Here is a 26,260-nt window from a genome sequence, read left to right as displayed (position 1 = left end):
ATCATACAATGTCGTATATCGAAGTATATTAACCTGAAATCCCTCTGTCCCAAAGTCACTATGTACAGTTTATACCAACACCGTATAGCAGCTGAAATACAAATTACATTCAACACAAAAGTCTCACGTATTCTCAGAATTACAGCAACAACAAGATACACAGTTACATTTTATATCCCATACCTTATACACAGTACGAAAACCTTACCTGCGCCTGTATATACCCACTTCTACAATCACCGCAGACGAAGTCGCGGGTACCAGCTAGTACATTACATAAATACCACCATACAGTACCTAAATAATACCACTATACTGTATCTAATTCCACCATACTGTACCTATATAATACCACCATACAATATCTAAATAATACCACCATTCAGTACCTAGTACCACCATACTGTATCTAAATAATCTCGCCATACAGTATGGTGGTATTATTATAAATTATATTATTATTATTATCTAATAATACCACCACAGTCTCCCATTTGCCCTTTTTGCCACAGCCACTATTTTGGGCAGGGTATTGTGACTTCTCCCTCCACACCTGGTCTATCCTTGGAGGGTGTCACAGGATGTCTCACTGACCCTATGCTGGCGGTCAGAGGGGTCATCTGCTACCAGCTACTTAATTACTTTCTTTAGAGATCTTAGCAATAAGAATCTCCCCAGGAACAGCCAGGGTGTAGTTATAAGGGGTAGGAGGTTGTGATACTCCTGGGGGCCCTGGTGCCTGAGGGGTTCTTGAGAGGCACCAACATGGTCACTGCCATGCCATAGCTAGGATTCTTTAGCGATAAGGTCTGATCTCTGGGTTGCAGTGCGATCCCCGCACCGCCATGCAGCCTCACCACCGTGCAGCCTCACCTCCCTCACACCATAATCAGCCGCTCATTACATTTACTTTGGTCTCAGCCCAAAAATAACCATAACCAAATATCTGCAGATATGGACAGGGGAATTATATGACCCTAAATATTAGGAGAAGAGAAGGTTGTAGAAGAAGCCATGGAAGGAGAAACAATGAACACCACTTGTAACGCACCTTATCCCCAGAGACTCAGCACGTTGTGGAGTAGGGGAATCATGGCTGTGGTACAGACGCTCATCCCCAACACCCACAGGTATAGCAGTATACAACTGGCATGTGGAAAGAAACCGAAGTAACCAGAGGAAACCCAGGCATATACAGGGAGAACATACAAACTCCTTGCAGATAATGCTACTGCTGACAAGAGCTTCTATATACTGCCCCCCCCTTATATTGTTGATATTAGTTTCTATCTGCTGACCCCCCCTTATTCGGCTGACAGGAGCTTCTATCTGCTGCCCCCCCTTATTCTGCTAACAGGAGTTTCTATCTAGTGCCCCCTTATTCTGCTGACAGGAGCTTCTATCTATTGCCCTCTTATTCTGCTGACAGGAGCTTCTACCTGATGTCAGCAGACCCGCTCATGCTAATAATTAGGAGAGTGCAGGAACAAGAAGGCATGTAAGATTACTATGTAAGAGTCCTGAAAGTATTTAATGGGCCTAGGTGTCTGAGGGGTCCATTTGTCGTTCTGTCCCATTACAGAACCCATGCACTGTTCCTAACGTGTCATACTTATGGGGCTCCAGGGCGTCAGTCATAGCTGGTTTAGTGGCACAGTGTCCTAGGATTTGTGGTACAATCCTGGCAGTCACAGACTGTGGGGTCTTCTCCAGCGATCTCCCGCCTGGCTTGCTGTCCATATATCTTAACAGAACTGCTTTTGTTTTCTTTCTACAATTCTAAAAATGTCTTATTTGGAAAGTTCTGATGATGGAAACCATCTGTGCCTTCCCTACATGCGGACATGTCCTCAGGTAGGTCTCCAGAGGGACGCTGGCCACGCTCCACACGTTCCTGCAGGTTGGACACCCTGTTACTTGCCATGTATTTATTTGGGAAGCAGAGCAGTAATTTGTTCTTGGAAGATGCAGACATGTCCCCCTCCCCCCTCACTGTACCAACACATTCAGGGTAAGATCCATCCATGTACAATTAATCCTGGTGGCTGCATCCTGCTCCCGAATCCGGAACATCTGGAATCTTGTATAGTCAGATCTGGAGCTCGAGGAGAAACATAACGTGACAGACACCTTGAAGCAATTGTTACTGTAAACTCCTTCATCTCCATAGCAACAAAGTAGGCAGGCAATTGTTTAAATAAATCGCCACCGCTCACCGCCGCGTAATCGCCAAGAACAGCAACACAGAAAGAGGAACCAAGAGCTGGAGACTCAGCGAGAAGATCTGATCCTGCCCTTGTAGAGTGAACGTGGTGCAAAGTATTATATTATGTCACCCCCTCTACCTCATAGATTGTAAGCTCTTGCGAGCAGGGCCCTCAGTCCCATTGTGTGAATCGACTTTCTTTGTAATGTATCTTTCTGTCTGTATTTGAACCCTACAAATTGTACAGCGCTGCGGAATATGTTGGCACTATATAAATAAAATGTATTATTATTAGTATTATTATTACTTATCCTGTACTGATCCTGAGTTACATCCTGTGCTATACTCCAGAGCTGCGCTCACTATTCTGCTGGTACAGTCACTGTGTACATACATTACATTACTTATCCTGTACTGATCCTGAGTTACATCCTGTATTATACTCCAGAGCTGCGCTCACTATTCTGCTGGTACAGTCACTGTGTACATACATTACATTACTTATCCTGTACTGATCCTGAGTTACATCCTGTATTATACTCCAGAGCTGCGCTCACTATTCTGCTGGTACAGTCACTGTGTACATACATTACATTACTTATCCTGTATTATACTCCAGAGCTGCGCTCACTATTCTGCTGGAGCAGTCACTGTGTACATACATTACATTACTTATCCTGTATTATACTCCAGAGCTGCGCTCACTATTCTGCTGGAGCAGTCACTGTGTACATACATTACACTACTTATCCTGTATTACACTCCAGAGCTGCGCTCACTATTCTGCTGGTACAGTCACTGTGTACATACATTACATTACTTATCCTGTATTATACTCCAGAGCTGCGCTCACTATTCTGCTGGTACAGTCACTGTGTACATACATTACATTACTTATCCTGTATTATGCTCCAGAGCTGCACTCACTATTCTGCTGGTACAGTCACTGTGTACATACATTACATTACTTATCCTGTATTATACTCCAGAGCTGCGCTCACTATTCTGCTGGTACAGTCACTGTGTACATACATTACATTACTTATCCTGTATTATACTCCAGAGCTGCGCTCACTATTCTGCTGGTACAGTCACTGTGTACATACATTACATTACTTATACTGTACTGATCCTGAGTTACATCCTGTATTATACTCCAGAGCTGCACTCACTAGTCTGCTGGTACAGTCCCTGTGTACATACATTACATTACTTATCCTGTACTGATCATGAGTTACATCCTGTATTATACTCCAGAGCTGCGCTCACTATTCTGCTGGTACAGTCACTGTGTACATACATTACATTACTTATCCTGTATTATACTCCAGAGCTGCGCTCACTATTCTGCTGGTACAGTCACGGTGTACATACATTACATTACTTATCCTGTATTATACTCCAGAGCTGCGCTCACTGTTCTGCTGGTACAGTCACTGTGTACATACATTACATTACTTATACTGTACTGATCCTGAGTTACATCCTGTATTATACTCCAGAGCTGCACTCACTATTCTGCTGGTACAGTCCCTGTGTACATACATTACATTACTTATCCTGTACTGATCCTTAGTTATATCTTGTATTGTACTCCAGAGCTGCACTCACTATTCTGCTGGTATATTCACTATGTACATACATTACATTACCTATCCTGTAATGATCCTGAGTTACATCCTGTATTATACTCCAGAGCTGCGCTCACTATTCTGCTGGTACAGTCACTGTGTACATACATTACATTACTTATCCTGTACTGATCCTGAGTTACATCCTGTATTATACTGCAGAGCTGTGCTCACTATTCTGCTGGTACAGTCACTGTGTACATACATTACATTACTTATCCTGTACTGATCCTGAATTACATCTTGTATTATACTCCAGAGCTGCGCTCACTATTCTGCTGGAGCAGTCACTGTGTACATACATTACATTACTTATCCTGTATTATACTCCAGAGCTGCGCTCACTATTCTGCTGGTACAGTCACTGTGTACATACATTACATTACTTATCCTGTACTGATCATGAGTTACATCCTGTATTATACTCCAGAGCTGTGCTCACAATTCTGCAATTTCCGGCTGCACAGAGCTTGCTTTGGTGATTTCCATTCTGGGTGGGTTCTTCTTTACATCAGGGTCTGTAACATGTATTTTAGATTCCCAGTTAAGCTTTTCTGAAGCCTCTATAACATATTTGCTGACTGTTTCCAGTAGAAGGTAGCTGAATTATGATTGCTGCCCAGGAGTATAATTTTGTGCTCAATGTCCGTGACTCTGCAGGACGGCAGTGCTGTGAATGGGAAGTGACATTGTGGGGCAGGAGCCTGTTCTGGCCTAGATTCTGCCCCGGGTCTCCATGCTGTACGTTCCTGCGGTGACGTGTTTCTAGTCGTCGGTCTGTCATGGATAATATAATAATACATGGTGTAATCTCCTGACCCGCCAGATTCAGGTTTCACTCGGCATGATATAGCGTTACTATATTAGGCTCAGCTAATCAATGCCAGATCGCTCCTGCCCCGGGATGATGATGTCACCGTGGATTATTTATATACATTGTTGCGCTGCTCCTTCTATATGAATGTTGCGCTGCTTGTCTGCATCATTGCCATTAGCATTTAGGACTTGGCTCTGGTTCCGGCCTCTGGATGCCGTCCCATTTGGCAGCTAACAAGTTGAGTCTCTGGAAATTAGTAGAGACACCGGCCCCCTTACCAGAAACTTGGCCGCGTCCAGCTATTAAAAGGTTTTAAAGTTAGTGCCAAGGGCTTAAAAGAAGAGCGAGCTGCGAAGCGAGAGAAGATCAGGCCACGCTGGGCCGATGCAGAGTCTGATTATTAACAGATCTCACTCCGTGGGATGAGCGCAGCTGCAACAGCTTAGTGCGGCGCGGCCAGGCGGGCCGACACATCCACAGCTTGGCCGCGCTCCCTTTCCCTAGGTGATGAAGTTGTATCGCGGTGACGGTCGACCCCTCAAGAGCCGGGAGCAAATTCGGGATCTACAAGGCGTCTCCAGTTACAAGTGGTGGTGGCTGCCAACGAACACGGGCATTGCTGAGGTGGCTCACACAGCACGAGGGGAGCGACGGGGGCGGCACAAGAACCCAAGGACCGCGCCAACTCATAAACACGTTTTATTTGCGTCTTTAAACTGATTAACTTGGATTATGGACGGTAAAATTCAGATAAGTCGACACTAGGCCTCAAGAGGCGTAATGGTATGACGGTATATTAGCGTGAAGCTATACAGGTCTGGTACACTGCGCCCCCTAAAGGTGGGCAGAAAACATACAATCTGGGCAGAGGCAACTACTGGCAGAAGTCTCCGAGACTTATAGGGGTTGTCAGTGGGTAAGAGGAAATATACTCTAGCACCCCCTATATCCGCCACCTTGTAAGTCCAACCTATGAAACAATCCTAAAATATAGGACTAAAGATATCGGCTGTTCCAGAGAGCTAGTGTGTATAAATGTCCCACGATGCATTGCTTGTGAGAATTGCCAGGAAGAACCAGTAATGCCTCTCTAGTGCCACCTATAGGCAGCTATCCTGTGAGAAGAATTGCACCCTCCCCCCCTAGACTCCCTCACAGCTGGACCTCTACAGGAATAGTCAGGACCTTATCTAGTCTAACATCCTATAAATGATGCCCCCTGTAGGACAAGTGATTAGTGTCGTAATGAGGGGGACTGGTGGAGCCCCCAATGATCAACTGTCCTGGTCAGCATGAAAGTATGTCCCAAGGACGCAGATGAGTTGAATACAGTGGTAATGCAGGAGCTGTCCACAGACAACTGCTCCCTCACCACTGTGCCCCTGTGTGCTCCGGCCCCAGTATTGGTAGATATGATCTGATGATCACTCACATCATGCCTGAAGACACCTGAAAACTCCAGGAGAATAGAGCGGAGTTAGGAGAGGGGAGGAGCAGGGGAGCGAGTCGAGGAGCGGAGCAGGGAAGAGAGGACAGGAGCAGGGGAGCGAGTGGAGGGGAAGAACAGAAGTAAGGAGAGGAGCAGGGCAGCGAAGAGAGAGGAGGAGCAGAGGTGAGGGGAGGAGCAGAGGAGAGGGCAGGAGCAGGGGAGCAAGAAGAGGGGAGGAGCAGAGGGGAGTGAGGAGAGGGGTGGAGCAGAGGAGAGAGGGGAGGAGCAGAGGAGAGGGCAGGAGCAGGGGAGCAAGAAGAGGGGAGGAGCAGAGGAGAGGGCAGGAGCAGGGGAGCAAGAAGAGGGGAGGAGCAGTAGTTTTATTATGTTAAACCTTGGAGGAAAATGAAAGGGGCATGAAACTGGGGACAGATGGAAGGAGGGACATTAAACAGTGGGAGTAGCTGGAGGGGGGACTTGTCTGCCTGTAGTTGCCCCAAGTTTAATGTCAACCTCCAGTTACCCCTATGATTTAATGTCCTCCTCTATTGCCCCCTCCAACTATCCCCATGGTTTAATGTCACCCTCCAGCTGCCCCATAGTTTAATGTCCCCTCTAGTTTTCCCCAGTTTAAACTGGGGCACCAGGAGAGGGGACCTCATACTATGGGACAATTGGAGGGGAACATTATAATGTGTGGGCATATAATATTAGGGTGACTGTAGAAGCAGTATACTGTGTGGAGGCACATGGAAAAATGGATGACAATGGGCGGTGTCAACACAGAAGTGGGTGGAGCTAAATGTGCAGTGCCGGGCATAAAGCGCCACCCAGTCTGTCCTTTGAGAGTTGGGAGTTATGGAGTAGATGGAGGTTGTGGATGCCGCTCTATTAAGTGTCCATGGGACTGACGGGCACAGCCGACTACAGCGCTCCGCCATCTCTACCAGTCCTGTAGATGGAGTATAACTGTGAGTCATTCAGGGTCTGGGGAAACTTGGGTGAAATCTCATGTAATCTTCTTATCTTGAGAGTGACTCTATTTTTTGGGGAATTCCTCTGTGTTCCAAGGGGCTCCAGCTGCATGGCCCCTCCCTCTGGGAGCCGATATCCGGGGGCCACTTTGTCTCGGACATAATTTGTGTGGGAATGTCTTGTAGCTCTTTATCCTATTATTAGGGTTAATGGTCCAGAACCGCCGCCGCCTCCGATAAACAGACGATAATGAGACGTAAATTCCGTTCACAAAGGATTTATTTATCAGCCGCGGCGGAGACGTCGCCAAGTGAAGTCTAATCCTCGTATCAATCTAATGTCATTTACTCATTAACTCCGACCTCTGCCCAGAGAACCCCGGAGAGAACCCGCCTGCAGGAAGTCAGGGGGCAACCAAGTAACAAGGAACGGTGTCATGTATGTAACAATGTAACAGAGACCAGTGTCATATATGTAACAACCTAACAGAGATAAGTGTCATGTATGTAGCAACTAGAGATGAGCGATTACTATTCGAAACTCCTGTTTCGAATAGCATGCACCCATAGGAATGAATGGACGCAGCACTTCCACTCATTCCTATGGGTGCGTGCTATTCGGAATGGCCGTTTCGTTTATAGTACTCGCTCATCTCTACTAACAACCTAACAGAGATGAGTTTCATGTTTGTAGCAATGTAATGAAGGGCTGTGTTATGTATATAACAACGCAACAAAGAACAGTGTCATGTATCTCAGACGCCGTACCTCATAGGTTGGGTCCGCAGAGCCGTCTTCAAGTCTTCTACTATTTTATTCCTCATCTCAGTATCCTCTTCATCAAAGGCGTAAAGAGTCTGCATCTGCGGGAAGAGAGAATCACATGACCAGGGTATCGAAACTTGCTGCAGCACGTGGTCACCGGATTATATGTGCAATCTGTCTGTAGACCCCAACCTAACAGGGAGGGGGTTCTATATCAAGGACAATTTAATCCAAATAAATATAATTGATGAAGGGGGGTATGATCATATCTGGTAGCTCAGTAAATCTGACCTGCACAGTCTTCTGGGGGATCCCTCACCAGTATATAGGAGATATCAGTCCCCTACCAGTCGGGGGTCCTTGTGTCTTAGATACATGAGGGCTGATACCACCAGTCTGGGGTCCTCGTGACTAAGCAGTTGCCACTTTTCTTATCCGAAAACAATTCTAGCCTGTGTTCTGGTATATGATGGGTTAAATCCTGGGCTTGTTTCTACCCAGCCTTTCTTGGACATGCACCCTTGGACACATCATCTGCCACCGTACAACCAAGAGATTACAGTGAAAACAAGGCTTCAGATAGTCCAGGCCCCCCATCTGTGGTGGGGCACAGACCTGGAGTAATAATAAGGTCTCGGCCTGCACACACTGCTGGTGTCATGTAGGGGCCGCCATTATTCTCATTATAAGTGACCTGCTGCAGGTTGGCGACCACTTCATTCCCTGTTCTCATTGTAATACATGGAAGGAGAGCAATGGCCGATCTCATGGTCAGGGCTCCGATCTACAGGTCAACGGACGAGCAGAGACACAATGGAGGCGGAAAAGACTGGGCGGTCACAGAGCAACGGAAGGCTGCCGGTGTCTCATACAACTATCTCTGACCCTGCACACCATGTCAAGTAGCCATGGTAGCCACACAACATGGCGGCTGGGGACAATACAGGACCAGGAATGTGATATTTCTACATTTCTCATCGCAGACTGTCTGCACCGTAAGTCTCAGCTCATGGTCAGATCCAGTCAGTGCTGACCGCTGCTCGAGTCACAATCAACTAAGACAAGTTAACCTGGAGAAAGATCTGCAGAGTCTGTTATATTGCATATTAGATTGTATTATATTATATATTGCATTGCATTGTATACCTTATTATACTATATGATGATTTATTATATTATTGTATTGTATTATATTATATCACAACCAGATGCACAAGTCAGCTATTGCAGGCACCGCAACTCACCCGGGACTCCCGGACCCCTTACCCAAATCTCTTTAACCCAACTACCAACTCATTAGTATTCACAGTGACATCACATCAGTCCAGTCAATATTAATGAAGAGGTTGTGACGTCATAACAGTGAATAATGAGGAGGAGGTTGTGACATCATTTCAGTACAATGAATATTAATGAGGAGCTTGTGACATCATTTCAGTGCAGTGAATATTAATGAGGAGGTTGCTGGGAGATCAACGGGTATTTGACTAGAATGAGGTATATCTGGATCTAGAACAGGTTATTCTTCATACATTTGTAGTTTGCTAAGTCTTAGCGCCCTCTACAGAGCGCTGCTGCATCAGTTGTGTGTAAGTGGATCAGAAATGCTAATGATATTGTGACGTATCCTGCACCACTAGAGGAGCGTGTGTACAGATAATAAGCAGTGAACATAGGGTTAAGTAGTCAGCGTAGTATTCACAGCGTACACATCACTTACGGCTGCCATGGAGTTGATCCGGTCGATGTAATAGTCGGGCCAGCTGGTTGCCAGCTTATTGGGATCTTCTTGTTCCTGCAACAAATAATTGATAAAAAGATAAGTCAAAGGTCAAGATGGCGCTGAGGAATCAATAGAAAGGAAACAGTCAGCAGGTAGCCTGTCCATGTCTACTCACAGGGACTAGGTTATGGCTATCCACCATCACCTCGGGGCCCAGGATTTGATAAACCCAAAGATCTACTCAACTCCACCCACACCAGTTACATTGTATCTCCTCAGCCCTGGACTAGTTACTTTGTATCTCCTCAGCATTGCACTGGTTACATTTTATCTCCTCAGCCCCAGACTAGTTACAGTCCTATGAAAAAGTTTGGGCACCCCTATTAATCTTAATCATTTTTAGTTCTAAATATTTTGGTGTTTGCAGCAGCCACTTCAGTTTGATATATCTAATAACTGATGGACACAGTAATATTTCAGGATTGAAATGAGGTTTATTGTACTAACAGAAAATGTACAATATGCATTAAACCAAAATTTGACCGCAGCAAAAGTATGGGCACCTCAACAGAAAAGTGACATTAATATTTAGTAGATCCTCCTTTTGCAAAGATAACAGCCTCTAGTCGCTTCCTGTAGCTTTTAATCAGTTCCTGGATCCTGGATGAAGGAATTTTGGACCATTTCTTTCTACAAAACAATTCAAGTTCAGTTAAGTTTACCTTCTTTCAAAATGAAGCTGGCTTGTCCAAATGTGCTTTTTCATACCTCAGGCGACTCTGTGGCGTGCTTGCAGAAACGGCTTCTTTCTCATCACTCTCCCATACAGCTTCTCCTTGTGCAAAGTGCGCTGTGTTGTTGACCGATGCACAGTGACACCATCTGCAGCAAGATGATGCTGCAGCTCTTTGGAGGTGGTCTGTGGATTGTCCTTGACTGTTCTCACCATTCTTCTTCTCTGCTTTTCTGATATTTTTCTTGGCCTGCCACTTCTGGGCTTAACAAGAACTGTCCCTGTGGTCTTCCATTTCCTTACTATGTTCCTCACAGGGGAAACTGACAGGTTAAATCTCTGAGATAACGTTTTGTATCCTTCCCCTGAACAACTATGTTGAACAATCTTTGTTTTCAGATCATTTGAGAGCGGGCTGTCCATGCTCGGCGACCATCAAACTTAACTGAACTTGAATTGTTTTGACAAGTTACTTTGTATCTCCTCAGCATTGGACTGGTTACATTTTATCTCCTCAGCCCTGGACTAGTTACATTGTATCTCCTCAGCCCTGGACTAGTTACATTGTATCTCCTCAGCCCTGGACTAGTTACATTGTATCTCCTCAGCCCTGGACTAGTTACATTGTATCTCCTCAGCCCTGGACTAGTTACATTGTATCTCCTCAGCCCTGGACTAGTTACATTGTATCTCCTCAGCCCTGGACTAGTTACATTGTATCTCCTCAGCCCTGGACTAGTTACATTGTATCTCCTCAGCCCTGGACTAGTTACATTGTATCTCCTCAGCCCTGGACTAGTTACATTGTATCTCCCAAGCAACACCCTTCCCCCCACCCCTGACACCGCCATGCTATGGATGAACCACAAGAATCAGCAAGAGATGAACCAAGAGGATAATGGAGGCAAAAAACAGAGTCAGTCATCTGCTGGGGTACACAGGTGGGGCTACTGATAGTCTACACTGTGGGAACCAATGTGGCAGCCACAGAACCTCTGTAACATTGGCAGTGCCCCCAAGATAGTGACAACAACAGTGCCCCTATCACAGTGACAGCCACAGCTCCCCCATAACATTGATAGTGTCCCCATAACAGAGACAGACATATCAGGTGTTACCCAGTTTCAGAGAAGCAGGCAGCATTACAACCTCCATCATTACTTCCATCCCAGGGTATGGGGGCACTCGTCCACATTAGGGAGAGTGTTTGCCTACATAGGCAGTACGGAGACTTACAAGTCATTCCTGCTCCGCTAGGGATTATGGGTAAAAAATATGCAAATCTAATCTCCTGGATGGAATTAGGAGAACAGAGTGCACTCTGTACACCACCCTATAGAGGGCAGCATCCTTAACATCATGAACGACTCAGTTATAAAGTCTTTTAATCATAATGTGGATTTAATTGCTAAATCAGTATTTCTGTCCCAAAAGGAACAGATTCCCAACTATGGACAGCGCTGTTTCGGCCTATTGGGCCATCCTCAGCATAGTGTAGGGATTTTTACTTCCATCCCATGATACACACAGCTAGTGCAGTCAATGCTGCAGATGCCATTACCTCCAGAGCAGCACTCCTACTCAATTGCCTCCTCCTCCCGTGACCCCGAACAGCCCTTAATGCCTCAAACATGTCCTTCCTGCCAGTCGGGTGAGCCGAGCCCTGCCAGTGGTGACACCCGGAGTCGCACAAGGACAACTGGCAGCAACAAAACATTAAGTGTAAACTTGGCACATGAGTGCCGGATTCACCCTCCTGAATCTTATCCCGGGAGGAGTCCCTGCCATATACAGAACTATCCCGTAGTTATTATAGTACAGAACAGTATATATCACTGGGGGGCTCCTAATACCATAGATAACCACCGTGTTTCCTTATATTAAATTTTGGTCCTATAGATATGCTCCAGCCGGTAACGGCCTATTAAAAAAAAAGCTGCAGCGGTAGTCACCTGTCCCACTAATGTCCCGGGCCCTGTGGCAGCCGCTACCTCTACTTCCCCGGTAGTTACGCCACTGCTGTACCAGCAGAATAGTGAGTGCAGCTCTGGAGTATAATACAGGATAAGTAATGTAATGTATGTACACAGTGACTGTACCAGCAGAATAGTGAGTGCAGCTCCGGAGTATAATACAGGATAAGTAATGTAATGTATGTACACAGTGACTGTACCAGCAGAATAGTGAGTGCAGCTCCGGAGTATAATACAGGATAAGTAATGTAATGTATGTACACAGTGACTGTACCAGCAGAATAGTGAGTGCAGCTCCGGAGTATAATACAGGATAAGTAATGTAATGTATGTACACAGTGACTGTACCAGCAGAATAGTGAGCGCAGCTCTGGAGTATAAAACAGGATAAGTAATGTAATGTATGTACACAGTGACTGTACCAGCAGAACAGTGACCGCAGCTCTGGAGTATAATACAGGATAAGTAATGTAATGTATGTACACAGTGACTGTACCAGCAGAATAGTGAGTGCAGCTCTGGAGTATAATACAGGATAAGTAATGTAATGTATGTACACAGTGACTGTACCAGCAGAACAGTGACCGCAGCTCTGGAGTATAATACAGGATAAGTAATGTAATGTATGTACACAGTGACTGTACCAGCAGAACAGTGACCGCAGCTCTGGAGTATAATACAGGATAAGTAATGTAATGTATGTACACAGTGACTGTACTAGCAGAATAGTGAGTGCAGCTCTGCAGTATAATACAGGATGTAACTCAGGATCAGTACAGGATAAGTAATGTAATGTATGTACACAGTGACTGTACCAGCAGAATAGTGAGCGCAGCTCTGCAGTATAATACAGGATAAGTAATGTAATGTATGTACACAGTGACTGTACCAGCAGAATAGTGAGCGCAGCTCTGGAGTATAATAGAGGATAAGTAATGTAATGTATGTACACAGTGACTGTACCAGCAGAATAGTGAGTGCAGCTCTGGAGTATAATACAGGATGTAACTCAGGATCAGGACAGGATAAGTAATGTAATGTATGTACACAGTGACTGTACCAGCAGAATAGTGAGTGCAGCTCTGGAGTATAATACAGGATAAGTAATGTAATGTATGTACACAGTGACTGTACTAGCAGAATAGTGAGTGCAGCTCTGCAGTATAATACAGGATGTAACTCAGGATCAGTACAGGATAAGTAATGTAATGTATGTACACAGTGACTGTACCAGCAGAATAGTGAGCGCAGCTCTGCAGTATAATACAGGATAAGTAATGTAATGTATGTACACAGTGACTGTACCAGCAGAATAGTGAGCGCAGCTCTGGAGTATAATAGAGGATAAGTAATGTAATGTATGTACACAGTGACTGTACCAGCAGAATAGTGAGTGCAGCTCTGGAGTATAATACAGGATAAGTAATGTAATGTATGTACACAGTGACTGCACCAGCAGAATAGTGAGTGAAGCTCTGGAGTATAATACAGGATATACATTTCATTAATAGAAGCATACAGTATGATATGCTGGTGTTTTATGACTCCACCCTACAGTATTTCGGGTTCTGGATTTATAATGGTGTTGGTGCTGATAAGGATTTCAGCCTGTGGGGTAAAATTCTTTGCGGTCACTGATCGGTTATCCATCACTCCGGTGACTGATGGGTCTTTGGCCGCCATTACACCTCGCACACCTTGTAAGGATAGTTTTCTGTTGTTCCTAATTATTCTGCATTTTATCAAAATCTCAGTTTTTCATCCCACAAAAACCATAAGCCCCTTATGATGAGGAGAGGATAGGGGGGAGAGTAGTAAGGTCATCGTTTTATTGACCTAGTGTCGGAGGAGTATTATCCTGCAGACTGACACTTCCCGCAGCGCCTCATGTCCCCGGTTTTTTGTGTCCCCCCCCCCTTTCCCCATCCCAGGCTGTACGGAGCAGGACAGAGTCACACACGGGGTAATGACCTCTCCGCAGGAATTCATGAGGACGCAAAACACAAACCATAAAAAATTAAACTGTAGATAATCATCTCCTGACTGCCCCGCACTGACAGACTCAGAGCAAGCGAGACTCTGAGCAAGCAAGGCAGTGGCGCCATGCCAAGATCATTAAGAAGTGCGGCCTGTGCCAAAAATCAGGACACCCGGGTGTTATAGGACTGCGATAAAGAACCCGACAAAACTGACGACACCCACAGAACAAAACATTCCCATCATCAATCCAAGCCCAACACATCCTGCACGACTGACAGCCACACAATACACAGTATACTGTATATATAACATATAGTGAGATGGACCATGCTGCTTTATCTCCTGTATATAATTATATATGTACAGCCGGTATAAATTATACATCTCCTTGTATATAGTGATATGGACCATGCTGGTATAACCTGGGTATCTCCTATATATAATGACAGATATACAGCTGGTATACGTTATACACTCTGATGATGCGGGGCGTCCAGCTGTGAGCGTTGCGGCAGTGATTCATGCACTTTGGCTGCTGCAGCCGCGATGGACAAATGCCCGGACTATGAGCGTGGGCACCTGGAATAATAAGTGGGCTGAGTGGGCGCAGGTCCAGGTGTTGATAGCAGGAAGTAATAAGGATGATGGAAAGACACAAGAACGTCATGTACAGAATCATTCACAGCGGTGTCACCAGTTACAGGGGTTGGCGGCACTGTCAGGGCAGAATATAGAAGTATCCTGAGGGGCCATGGAGGAAATGAATGAGTCAAGCACAGCCCCACCCTGTGGAGGAGGAAGTAATACCCCCAGTAACAGGTGGGTAACATGGAATACGCCCTTCAGACTGTATACACTGCACATCACTGCAGAGAACAGGATCAGATCTTGTCAGGTGCACAGTCATAGTGCAATGGGGGAGGTATCACTGTGTATCTAAGCACATCACACAACCCACCCCTCTGCTGTTACCTACAGCTGCACATCACACAACCTGCCTCTCTGCTGCCACCTACACAGGGGCGGATCCAGGGCCGGGCGAGCCGGGCAACCGCCCGGGGCCCCGCGCTTAGCGGGGCCCCGCGGCGTGGCCCGGACCTAACAAAATGTTCCCGGTCAGCATGTCCCGATTTCAACTCATCGGCGTCCTATGGACGCCGATGAGCTGAATACATAGTCGTTTAAAGCAGGAGCTGTCACAGCTCAGCTCCTGCTTTAACGCTGAGCTCCGGCATTTGTAGCCGCGATGTGATGACGTCATCACATCGCGGCTACAATATGTGTATGAGGGAGAGAGCTGCAGGAGAACGAGGAAAGGTGAGCGTGTGTGAGAACAGCATGACACTGGGGCAGATGGAGGGGGAGAGAACGGCATGACACTGGGGCAGATGGAGGGGGAGAGAACAGTATGACGCTGGGGCAGATGAATGGAGGGAGAACGGCATGACAGGGGCAGATGAACGGAGGGAGAACGGCATGACAGGGGCAGATGAAGGGGGGAGAACGGCATGACAGGGGCAGATGAAGGGGGGAGAACGGCATGACAGTGGGGCAGATGAACGGAGGGAGAACGGCATGACAGGGGCAGATGAAGGGGGGAGAACGGCATGACACTGGGGCAGATGAACGGAGGGAGAACGGCATGACAGGGGCAGATGAAGGGGGGAGAACGGCATGACACTGGGGCAGATGGAGGGGGGAGAACAGTATGACGCTGGGGCAGATGAACGGAGGGAGAACGGCATGACACTGGAGCAGATAGAGGGGGAGAGAACAGCATGACACTGGGGCAGATGGAGGGGGAGAGAACAGCATGACACTGGGGCAGATGAAGGGGGGAGAACGGCATGACACTGGGGCAGATGGAGGGGGGAGAACGGCATGACACTGGGGCAGATGGAGGGGGAGATCAGTATGACGCTGGGGCAGATGAACAGAGGGAGAATGGCATGACACTGGGGCAGAGACGGGGGGGGACATAAAACTGTGGGCAGATAAAGGGGGAGAATGGCATGAAACTGAGGACAGAGATAGAGGGGGGGACATGAATCTGGGGGCAGATGAAGGGTGTATATGAAAATGGGGGAGAGATGGAGGGGGGACATATAATTTACGGGTGACTCCCAGTAAGACCCCCCAGTAAGTAGGGCCCCACCAATGTCAATTGCCCAGGGCCCCGCAAACCCTGGTTCCGCCACTGCACCTACAGCTGCACAAAACACAACCCGACCCTCTGCTGTCACTTACAGCTGCACATCTCACAACCTGCCCCTCTGCTGCCCTCTACAGCTGCACATCTCACAAGTCACAACCCTTCCCTCTGCTGTCACCTAACAACTGCACAACCCGCCCCTCTGCTGCCACCTACAGCTGCATATCACACAACCTGCCCCTCTGCTGCCACCTACAGCTGCATATCACACAACCTGCCCCTCTGCTGCCACCTACAGCTGCATATCACACAACCCGCCCCTCTGCTGCCACCTATAGCTGCATATCACACAACCTGCCCCTCTGCTGCCACCTACAGCTGCATATCACACAAACCGCCCCTCTGCTGCCACCTACAGCTGCACATATCACAACCTGCTCCTTTTTCCAAAGCTTTTCCAAACTTTTTAAGGTGAGCCAACAAGTAGGCAAAAGTTGGAAGTTTGTCAAGAATGACAAGCATAGGGGCCACACGGTGGCTCAGTGGTTAGCACTGTAGACTTGCAGCGCTGGACTCCTGGTGTTCAAATCCCGCCAAGGGCATAAAACCATCTGCAAGGAGTTTGTATGTTCTCCCCGTGTTTGCATGGATTACCATCTCATATTCCAAAATAGACATACTGATAGGGAAAAAAAATGTACATTGTGAGCTCTATGTGGGGCTCACAATCTACATTTAAAAAAAGAATGACAAGCATGACGCCACCGCTGCCCGCAGGTCATGTGTGATACTACAATTCTGGGTCATATATTTCAATGGAGCTGAGCTGCAATACCAGACACAACCCAAGGACAGGTGTGGCGCTGTTTTAGGGAGAAAGAAGTCGCGTTTTTGTAACTCAAGTATATCACTGATCTGAAGGTGGGCGCCATATTGGAGTAGGGGAAGAGAAGATATTGTAGGAACATTCTGTAAATAGAAAGAACTTTCACCCAATAAATAGAGCTTATCTGCGTATACAGGTATTGAGCGGTCACTTACCTTCTTCTTACTGCAGTAAATCTGCCACTTCTTCTCTGGGGGGAGGGCGAACATGGCCTCTCTGTTCTTGTCTGTGAGGTCCAGCTCATCCTGTCAATTAGAAACATGTGCAGGTCAGTACAGCGCCCCTATAGGTGAGACACATACATCACTTACTGGCAGCCCACTCATATTCACACAGCTCAGTACAGCGCCCCTACAGGTAAGACACATATATCACTTACTGACAGCCTGCTCATATTCACACAGGTCAGTACAGCGCCCCTACAGGTAAGACACATACATCACTTACTGACAGCCCCCTCATATTCACACAGGTCAGTACAGCGCCCCTACAGGTGAGACACATACATCACTTACTGGCAGCCCGCTCATACTCACACAGGTCAGTACAGCGCCCCTACAGGTAAGACACATACATCACTTACTTACAGTCCGCTCATATTCACACAGGTCAGTAAATTGGCCCAAAGCTTCCATATTTCAACCATGTAACGTAATAGAAGGGGATGTCTATAAGATGTAGCGATCTCACAGCGGGGCTTTGTTACAATGTATCAGGGTGAGCAGTATTAACATATGCCATGTAGCAGCACAAATCTGTCCCCTGTGCCATCTCCTGGCTCTCACTTATATCATGTGACCGCAGTTTATGGTGTGTATGAGGCCCTGAGCTGCTCTACTGTATCACACTTTACCCAGGTGATACAATGAGAGTCACATCCACCACTCTCTCCTCTTGTGTGTCAGTCTTCACTGTACTTCTGGTATTCCACTCGTGAACCAGGAGAATCAGGAGGGGGCACAGGATGGATGACCATAGGGTGACTGTATGATCTGTGGCTGTGATCCTGGAGGGTCTACTGATATGCTGCAGTCAATGTGGGGTCCGGGCATTCTTCCTATTATACCAGTTTGGACAGTGGGGTATACTGGTCACAATATCGCCAGGTAGCAGCTGCTGACCACTGTGGTGTCCTCCCGGGGGTCTCGCTGTGCCCCTGCCTGGCAGCTCCTGGCCTGTGTAGTATATGGATTAAGAAGCTGAGCAAGGAGACATATGGAAACACTTACAGGATGGATTCCCAAATCTAAGGGGCAGACGAGCGAAACAACATCCAGAGCCGTGTTACATAGGATGGCTGGCCCAGAGTCAGGCAGCAGCTGGAATACAAGCCAAGGAATGCTGTCTGAGGTCAGGATGGGGGGGGGGGGGGGAGGAAGAGGAGGGTGAGAAGTCTGTCTAAGGATAGCCAGCTCATAATACGTCCTATACACAGCAAGACTGGAGGGGACTCTGAGGAAGAGGAGGGTGAGAAGTCTGTCTGAGGATGGTCAACTCATAATACGTCCTATACAGAGCAAGACTGGAGGGGACTCTGAGGAAGAGGAGGATGAGAAGTCTGTCTGAGGATAGCTAAGGACTGTACAAAGCAGTACTGGGGGGCTCTGACGAAGAGGAGGGTGAGAAGTCTGTCTGAGGATAGTTGGCTGATAACAATGGCGGAGAATCTGGGCCTGATGCTCAGGACAATACAACACTTTTTATATACTGTAAGTATGACTGTAAGTCATGTCTTATACTCCAGTCACATCTGAAGCTGCATTCACAGCTCTGATATTATTCCAATCATATCCAATGCTGCACTGGTAATTCTGCTAGTTTCCGGTAAGGACCTCACATTTACCTGCAACCTCGTGCTTAATGTCCATATTACACAGAGGATAAAAGGGGTTTAGATACACTCAAATTATTACACAGTGTATTAGTGGGGCTTAGATACGCTCAGATACACAAAACTACTAAAAGTCCCAGAAGGCAATGCAGCAACCAAAACCGTACATTATGTTGTATCATAGAAGCTGCTACTAATCGATTCATCAATGGTAGAAAACAGGTAATACAGCTCTGGGTGTAACTGGAGTATAAGGCATTGTGAAGCATTGTACCCTACAGCACTGGCCCTAGGTGTGAATAAGACCAAAGACACATCTACAGGGAGATTCTACGTATTGTGAGTATTTTACATCCTGCGAGTGACTGCAATCTATGTACAGTACTACGGAATAGGAAGGCGTCAAATAACAGGAAAGGAAGAATTCACAAAAACCTTCACACCCTTCAGTGCGGTGCAGACCCGAGCAGGTCCTTATAAAAAATTCTCCATACACAGCGTCTAGACACAAGAAAAACGCAGAATCCCAATACCCGCTAGTAAAGAAAGAGCTGCAGTTTGGCGCAAGAAGGGACCACAAAGATCAGAGCCAAGTGTGCGGCGAGAAAATATCGTCATAACTAACGGAGAGCGAAAAAGTATAGACAAGAACTCAAAGTATAAGAAATCATCAAGAAGAAGGAAAAGATCCAAATATAGTGATCACAGTCAGAAACATCAACCACTGAACACACAACCATAACTACAATAATACTGCCCCATGTACAACAATATAACTACTATAATACTGCTCCTATGTACAAGAATATAACTACTATAATACTGCCTCTATGTACAAGAATATAACTACTATAATACTACCTCCTATGTACAAGAATATAACTACTATAATACTGCTCCTATGTACAAGAATATAACTACTATAATACTACCTCCTATGTACAAGAATATAACTACTATAATACTGCTCCTATGTACAAGAATATAACTACTATAATACTGCTCCTATGTACAAGAATATAACTACTATAATACTACCTCCTATGTACAAGAATATAACTACTATAATACTACTCCTATGTACAAGAATATAACTACTATAATACTACTTCCTATGTACAAGAATATAACTACTATAATACTGCTCCTATGTACAAGAATATAACTACTATAATACTACCTCCTATGTACAGGAATATAACTACTATAATACTACCTCCTATGTACAAGAATATAACTACTATAATACTGCTCCTATGTACAAGAAAATAACTACTATAATACTGCTCCTATGTACAAGAATATAACTACTATAATACTGCTCCTATGTACAAGAATATAACTACTATAATACTGCTCCTATGTACAAGAATATAACTACTATAATACTACCTCCTATGTACAAGAATATAACTACTATAATACTACTCCTATGTACAAGAATATAACTACTATAATACTGCTCCTATGTACAAGAATATAACTACTATAATACTACCTCCTATGTACAAGAATATAACTACTATAATACTACTCCTATGTATAAGAATATAACTACTATACTACTACTCCTATGTACAAGAATATAGCTACTATAATACTGCCCCTATATACAAGAATATAACTACTATAATACTCCCTCCTATGTACTAGAATATAACTACTATAATACTGCTCCTATGTACAAGAATATAACTACTATAATACTGCTCCTATGTACAAGAATATAACTACTATAATACTACTCCTATGTACAAGAATATAACTACTATAATACTGCTCCATGTACAAGAATATAACTACTATAATACTGCTCCTATGTACAGGAATATAACTACTACAATACTTCTCCTATGTACAAGAATATAACTACTATAATACTGCTCCTATGTACAAGAATATAACTACTATAATACTACTCCTATGTACAAGAATACAACTACTATAATGCTGCTCCTATGTACAAGAATATAACTACTATAATACTACCTCCTATGTACAAGAATATAACTACTATAATACTGCTCCTATGTACAAGAATATAACTACTATAATACTACCTCCTATGTACAAGAATATAACTACTATAATACTGCTCCATGTACAAGAATATAACTACTATAATACTGCTCCTATGTACAGGAATATAACTACTATAATACTTCTCCTATGTACAAGAATATAACTACTATAATACTACCTCCTATGTACAAGAATATAACTACTATAATACTGCTCCATGTACAAGAATATAACTACTATAATACTTCTCCTATGTACAAGAATATAACTACTATAATACTACTCCTATGTACAAGAATATAACTACTATAATACTGCTCCTATGTACAAGAATATAACTACTATAATACTACCTCCTATGTACAAGAATATAACTACTATAATACTACCTCCTATGTACAAGAATATAACTACTATAATACTGCTCCTATGTACAAGAATATAACTACTATAATACTACTCCTATGTACAAGAATATAACTACTATAATACGGTTCGGTGTATACTACGGTGTATGTTCCAGGGACATAGAGAAGGGAGCGGAGAGAATCTGTGCGGTGGATTTCTGGGAGTATTTGGCGGTTGCTGTGGCCAGCTGGTATGTAGACTATTGAAAGTATAACCCACTTGTGTATGACCCACAAGGAGGGGTCCATTTGACATTTTGGGGGCCCCTGCTTTGCTCACATAGGGTTAATGTCCTCTCCTCTGCCAGATTATCAGATACTTTTGCTACATCCATCTTTGTTTATCCTGAGCCTCCTGATTCATTAATAAAATTCCACAATATGAGAATTGCCATTCAGGGTCTGTGGAGAGCGGGGTGCTGCCAGGAGTGGTTGCTGAGGTCTCCTCTTATGGAAACGACTGAGGGATATTTAAAGTTTTACTCTCAAGAATTCATGGTTTTACACCAAGGATCTGCATTAGAGGGTGGGCTTGTGTCCAGACCTCAGGCCTTCACCTCCGCTCCTCCGCTGACGCTCCACATACTTTCCAAGATCCAAAAATTACTCCGCTCATCTGTTTATGTGGGAAACTAGGTCTCCAGGCAACAAGGCCGGGCGGAGGTGCCGCATCCTGTCACCCAAAGAGGTCACCACCACGCTACGTGCGGAGTAGGACCGGACCCGCCACCCTAGCACTGAGGCGGGGGCAACAATCTGGGATGTGATCAGACTTCCTTCTTCGGGTTCCAAAATTTTCACCCAACTTTCCCAGATTCCTGTACGACAGTGCTGCCTAGTAAAATAGTGATGTGGCATAGCATACAGAAACGCTCTGCTGCTTTTGCTGTTCTCTTACTTTCTAGTGTTTGTTTCAGTCTTCACTGCAGTTCTTGCATTCTACTCATGACAAGATGACCCAGGCTAAACTACATAAGAAGTCTCAGCCAAGTCATGTGACTATCATCAGTAAGCTGGGCCACATCCGCGGGTCATCCAGCTCTGAAGATAGTGGGGTATTAGTAGTGTGCAGCCAGAGCTCAGCCCCCTCCAAGACAGCGCCGTGTTTGTGCCGCCTGCAGACCTCACCTTTCCTCTGTGGCGTCTCTGGGGGATCTTTAGTGTCAGAATAAATCAGTCCTGGAGCTGAATGGGAAGTAAAGTGTGAGGTTAATAGGAAACTGCAGGGCGGCGCTACCTGACCCCCCAAATACCCCCAGCACCTCCCCTTCCCCAGACACTGTGCAAGCTTCTTACAGGAGTCTGTGCAAAAGCAATTTACAGTCTGTTGCTGCCAAAATACACAGAAGACCACCCCATTGATGACTTCCCGTCCGCAACACGGAGTGCTGACACGTAAACTGACAGCCTGGTACAGAACGGTCACTGACTAACCAAAAATACAACAGTCATATGACCTAAAAATACCTAAAAACACCCCCAACCCCAAAACAGACAGTAATCCCATGGTAAAAAGAGCCAAAGTATATACACAATGGCACAGAATAGCGAGTGCAGCTCTGGAGTATAATACAGGATAAGTAATGTAATGTATGTACACCGTGACTGTACCAGCAGAATAGTGAGTGCAGCTCTGGAGTGTAATACAGGATAAGTAATGTAATGTATGTACACAGTGACTGTACCAGCAGAATAGTGAATGCAGCTCTGGAGTATAATACAGGATAAGTAATATAATGTATGTACACAGTGACTGTACCAGCAGAATAGTGAGTGCAGCTCTGGAGTATAACTCAGGATGTAACTCAGGATCAGTACAGGATAAGTAATGTAATGTATGTACACAGTGACTGTACCAGCAGAATAGTGAGCACAGCTCTGGAGTATAATACAGGATAAGTAATGTAATGTATATACACAGTGACTGTACCAGCAGAATAGTGAGCGCAGCTCTGGAGTATAATACAGGATAAGTAATGTAATGTATGTACACAGTGACTACACCAGCAGAATAGTGAGCGCAGCTCTGGAGTATAATACAGGATAAGTAATGCAATGTATGTACACAGTGACTGCACCAGCAGAATAGTGAGTGCAGCTCTGGAGTAGAATACAGGATGTAACTCAGGATCAGTACAGGATAAGTAATGTAATGTATGTACACAGTGACTGTAGCTGCAGAATAGTGAGCGCAGCTCTGGAATATATTATTACATGTATTTTAGGTTTATTATAGGATGTCATGTATGTACACAGTGACTGCTGTATATAGATTACATGTTTTTGCTCTACTGCCCCCTATGTAAAGTTTTATTAGGCAGAGGATTGTAGGTCATTATTGATATCATGAAGTTTTGGGGTCCCCCTCCTCTATATATGGGGGTCATCTGCTGATATCCCTCCTGTCCCTGTGTTGGCCTCGGGGCCAGTGTTCTGGCTGCTGAGGGTAAGTAAACATCCCCCGCTCTCCCCACGCGCCTCTGGCTTATTCCAGCAGTCTTTGTGGATTCTTTCCCCCAGGATTTCGGTATAAAGATTCTGTTTCTGAGCGTCACCCAATCTAAATATTTGCCCATCGTTGGCTTCAGAATCCGCGTTCGCCGCGCAGATTAATGCATTTTTAATACGGAGAGAAATCGGCGCTGGACTCATTTTTCTGTTATTCTAATGATTAGGCCGCACGTTTCAGGGTGTCAGACCGCGCAGGGTCGCCCAGAAAAGCAAAGGGAACATTAAAAGAAAATACCCGAGCCGTGTGGCCTGAGCGCAGTGCAAATGAAATTAACCCTTCTCCTACCAACAGAAACTCTCCTCTGTGAAGGCTGTGATCCTTTGTTGCATACGGCTGCTGGTGCTGGCTAATATATTATAGAGGAGCTGTATAGGATGACTCCTGGGATGCAACCCCTCTGTGTCACCCCCTGTCCATGTATCTCCTGTGCTGCACCCCCTCTGCGTTGCCCCCTGTCCAGGTATCTCCTGTGCTGCACCCCCTCTGTGTCACCCCCTGTCCAGGTATCTCCTGTGCTGCACCCCCTCTGTGTCATACCCTGTCTAGGTATCTCCTGCACTGCACCCCCTCTATGTCACCCCCTGTCCAGGAATCTCCTGTGCTGCACCTCCTCTGTGTCTCCCCCTGTCCAGGTATCTCCTGCACTGCACCCCCTCTATGTCACCCCCTGTCCAGGTATCTCCTGTGCTGCACCTCTTCTGTGTCTCCCCCTGTCCAGGTATCTCCTGCACTGCACCCCCTCTATGTCACCCCCTGTCCAGGTATCTCCTGTGCTGCACCTCCTCTGTGTCACCCCCTCTCCAGGTATCCCCTGTGCTGCACCTAATCTGTATTACCCCCTGTCCAGGTATCTCCTGTGCTGCGCCTCCTCTGTGTCACCCCCTGTCCAGGTATCTCCTGCACTGCACCCCCTCTATGTCACCGACTGTCCAGGTATCTCCTGTGCTGCCCCTCCTCTGTGTCACCCCCTGTCCAGGTATCTCCTGCACTGCACCCCCTCTATGTCACCCCCTGTCCAGGTATCTCCTGTGCTGCACCTCCTCTGTGTCACCCCCTCTCCAGGTATCCCCTGTGCTGCACCCCCTCTGTGTCACCTCCCTCTCCAGGTATCTCCTGTGCTGCACCTAATCTGTATTACCCCCTGTCCAGGTATCTCCTGTGCTGCGCCTCCTCTGTGTCACCCCCTGTCCAGGTATCTCCTGCACTGCACCCCCTCTATGTCACCGACTGTCCAGGTATCTCCTGTGCTGCACCCCCTCTGCGTCGCCCCCTGTCCAGGTATTTCCTGTGCTGCACCCCCTCTGCGTCGCCCCCTGTCCAGGTATCTCCTGTGTTGCACCCCCTCTGTGTTGCCCCCTGTCCAGGTATCTCCTGTGCTGCACCCCCTCTGCGTCGCCCCCTGTCCAGGTATCTCCTGTGCTGCACGTCCTCTGTGTTACCACCTGTCCAGGTATCTCCTGTGCTGCACCTCCTCTGTGTCGCCCCCTGTCCGGGTATCTCCTGTGCTCTACCTCCTCTGTGTCGCCCCCTGTCCAGGTATCTCCTGTGCTGCACCTCCTCTGTGTCGCCCCCTGTCCAGGTATCTCCCGTGCTTTACCTTCTCTGTGTCTCCCCCTGTCCAGGTATCTCCTGTGCTGCACCTCCTCTGTGTCGCCCCCTGTCCAGGTATCTCCTGTGCTTTACCTTCTCTGTGTCTCCCCCTGTCCAGGTATCTCCTGTGCTGCACCTCCTCTGTGTCACCCCCCTCTCCAGGTATCTCCTGTGCTGCACCCCCTCTGTGTCACCCCCTGTCCAGGTATCTCCTGTGCTGCACCCCCTCTGTGTCACCCCCTGTCCAGGTATCTCCTGTGCTGCACCTCCTCTGTATCACCCCCTGTCCAGGTATCTCCTGTGCTGCACCTCCTCTGCGTCGCCCCCTGTCCAGGTATTTCCTGTGCTGCACCTCCTCTGTATTACCCCCTGTCCAGGTATCTCCTGTGCTGCACCTCCTCTGTATTACCCCCTGTCCAGGTATCTCCTGTGCTGCACCTCCTCTGTATCACCCCCTGTCCAGGTATCTCCTGTGCTGCACCTCCTCTGCGTCGCCCCCTGTCCAGGTATTTCCTGTGCTGCACCTCCTCTGTATCACCCCCTGTCCAGGTATCTCCTGTGCTGCACCTCCTCTGTGTCACCCCCCTCTCCAGGTATCTCCTGTGCTGCACCTCCTCTGTGTCACCCCC

The 26,260-nt window shown here is 46.3% G+C and overlaps 1 protein-coding gene across 10 annotated transcripts in view; it reads right to left on the bottom strand.

The window, feature by feature from the left end:
- The window catches only part of DAAM2 (dishevelled associated activator of morphogenesis 2), a 134,869-nt gene that overhangs the window by 80,088 nt on the left and 28,521 nt on the right, over positions 1 to 26,260 (bottom strand). For all 10 annotated transcript variants that reach the window (XR_012715298.1, XR_012715299.1, XR_012715301.1 and 7 more), the window contains exons 3-5: positions 17,425 to 17,514; positions 9,543 to 9,617; positions 7,826 to 7,920 (exon numbers count right to left, since the gene is read on the bottom strand). Coding sequence is in view for 6 of the 10 variants with exons in the window: in XM_075267330.1 (XP_075123431.1) it covers positions 7,826 to 7,920; positions 9,543 to 9,617; positions 17,425 to 17,514 (260 nt within the window). In the remaining 4 variants the exon portion in view is untranslated. The remainder of the gene's footprint in view (positions 1 to 7,825; positions 7,921 to 9,542; positions 9,618 to 17,424; positions 17,515 to 26,260) is intronic.

The sequence above is a fragment of the Leptodactylus fuscus genome, chromosome 3, assembly GCF_031893055.1.
Source record: "Leptodactylus fuscus isolate aLepFus1 chromosome 3, aLepFus1.hap2, whole genome shotgun sequence".
Taxonomy (NCBI): domain Eukaryota; kingdom Metazoa; phylum Chordata; class Amphibia; order Anura; family Leptodactylidae; genus Leptodactylus; species Leptodactylus fuscus.
The sequence above is the reverse complement of the archived record's forward strand: the minus strand, read 5'-3'. Positions and strand labels throughout refer to the sequence as shown.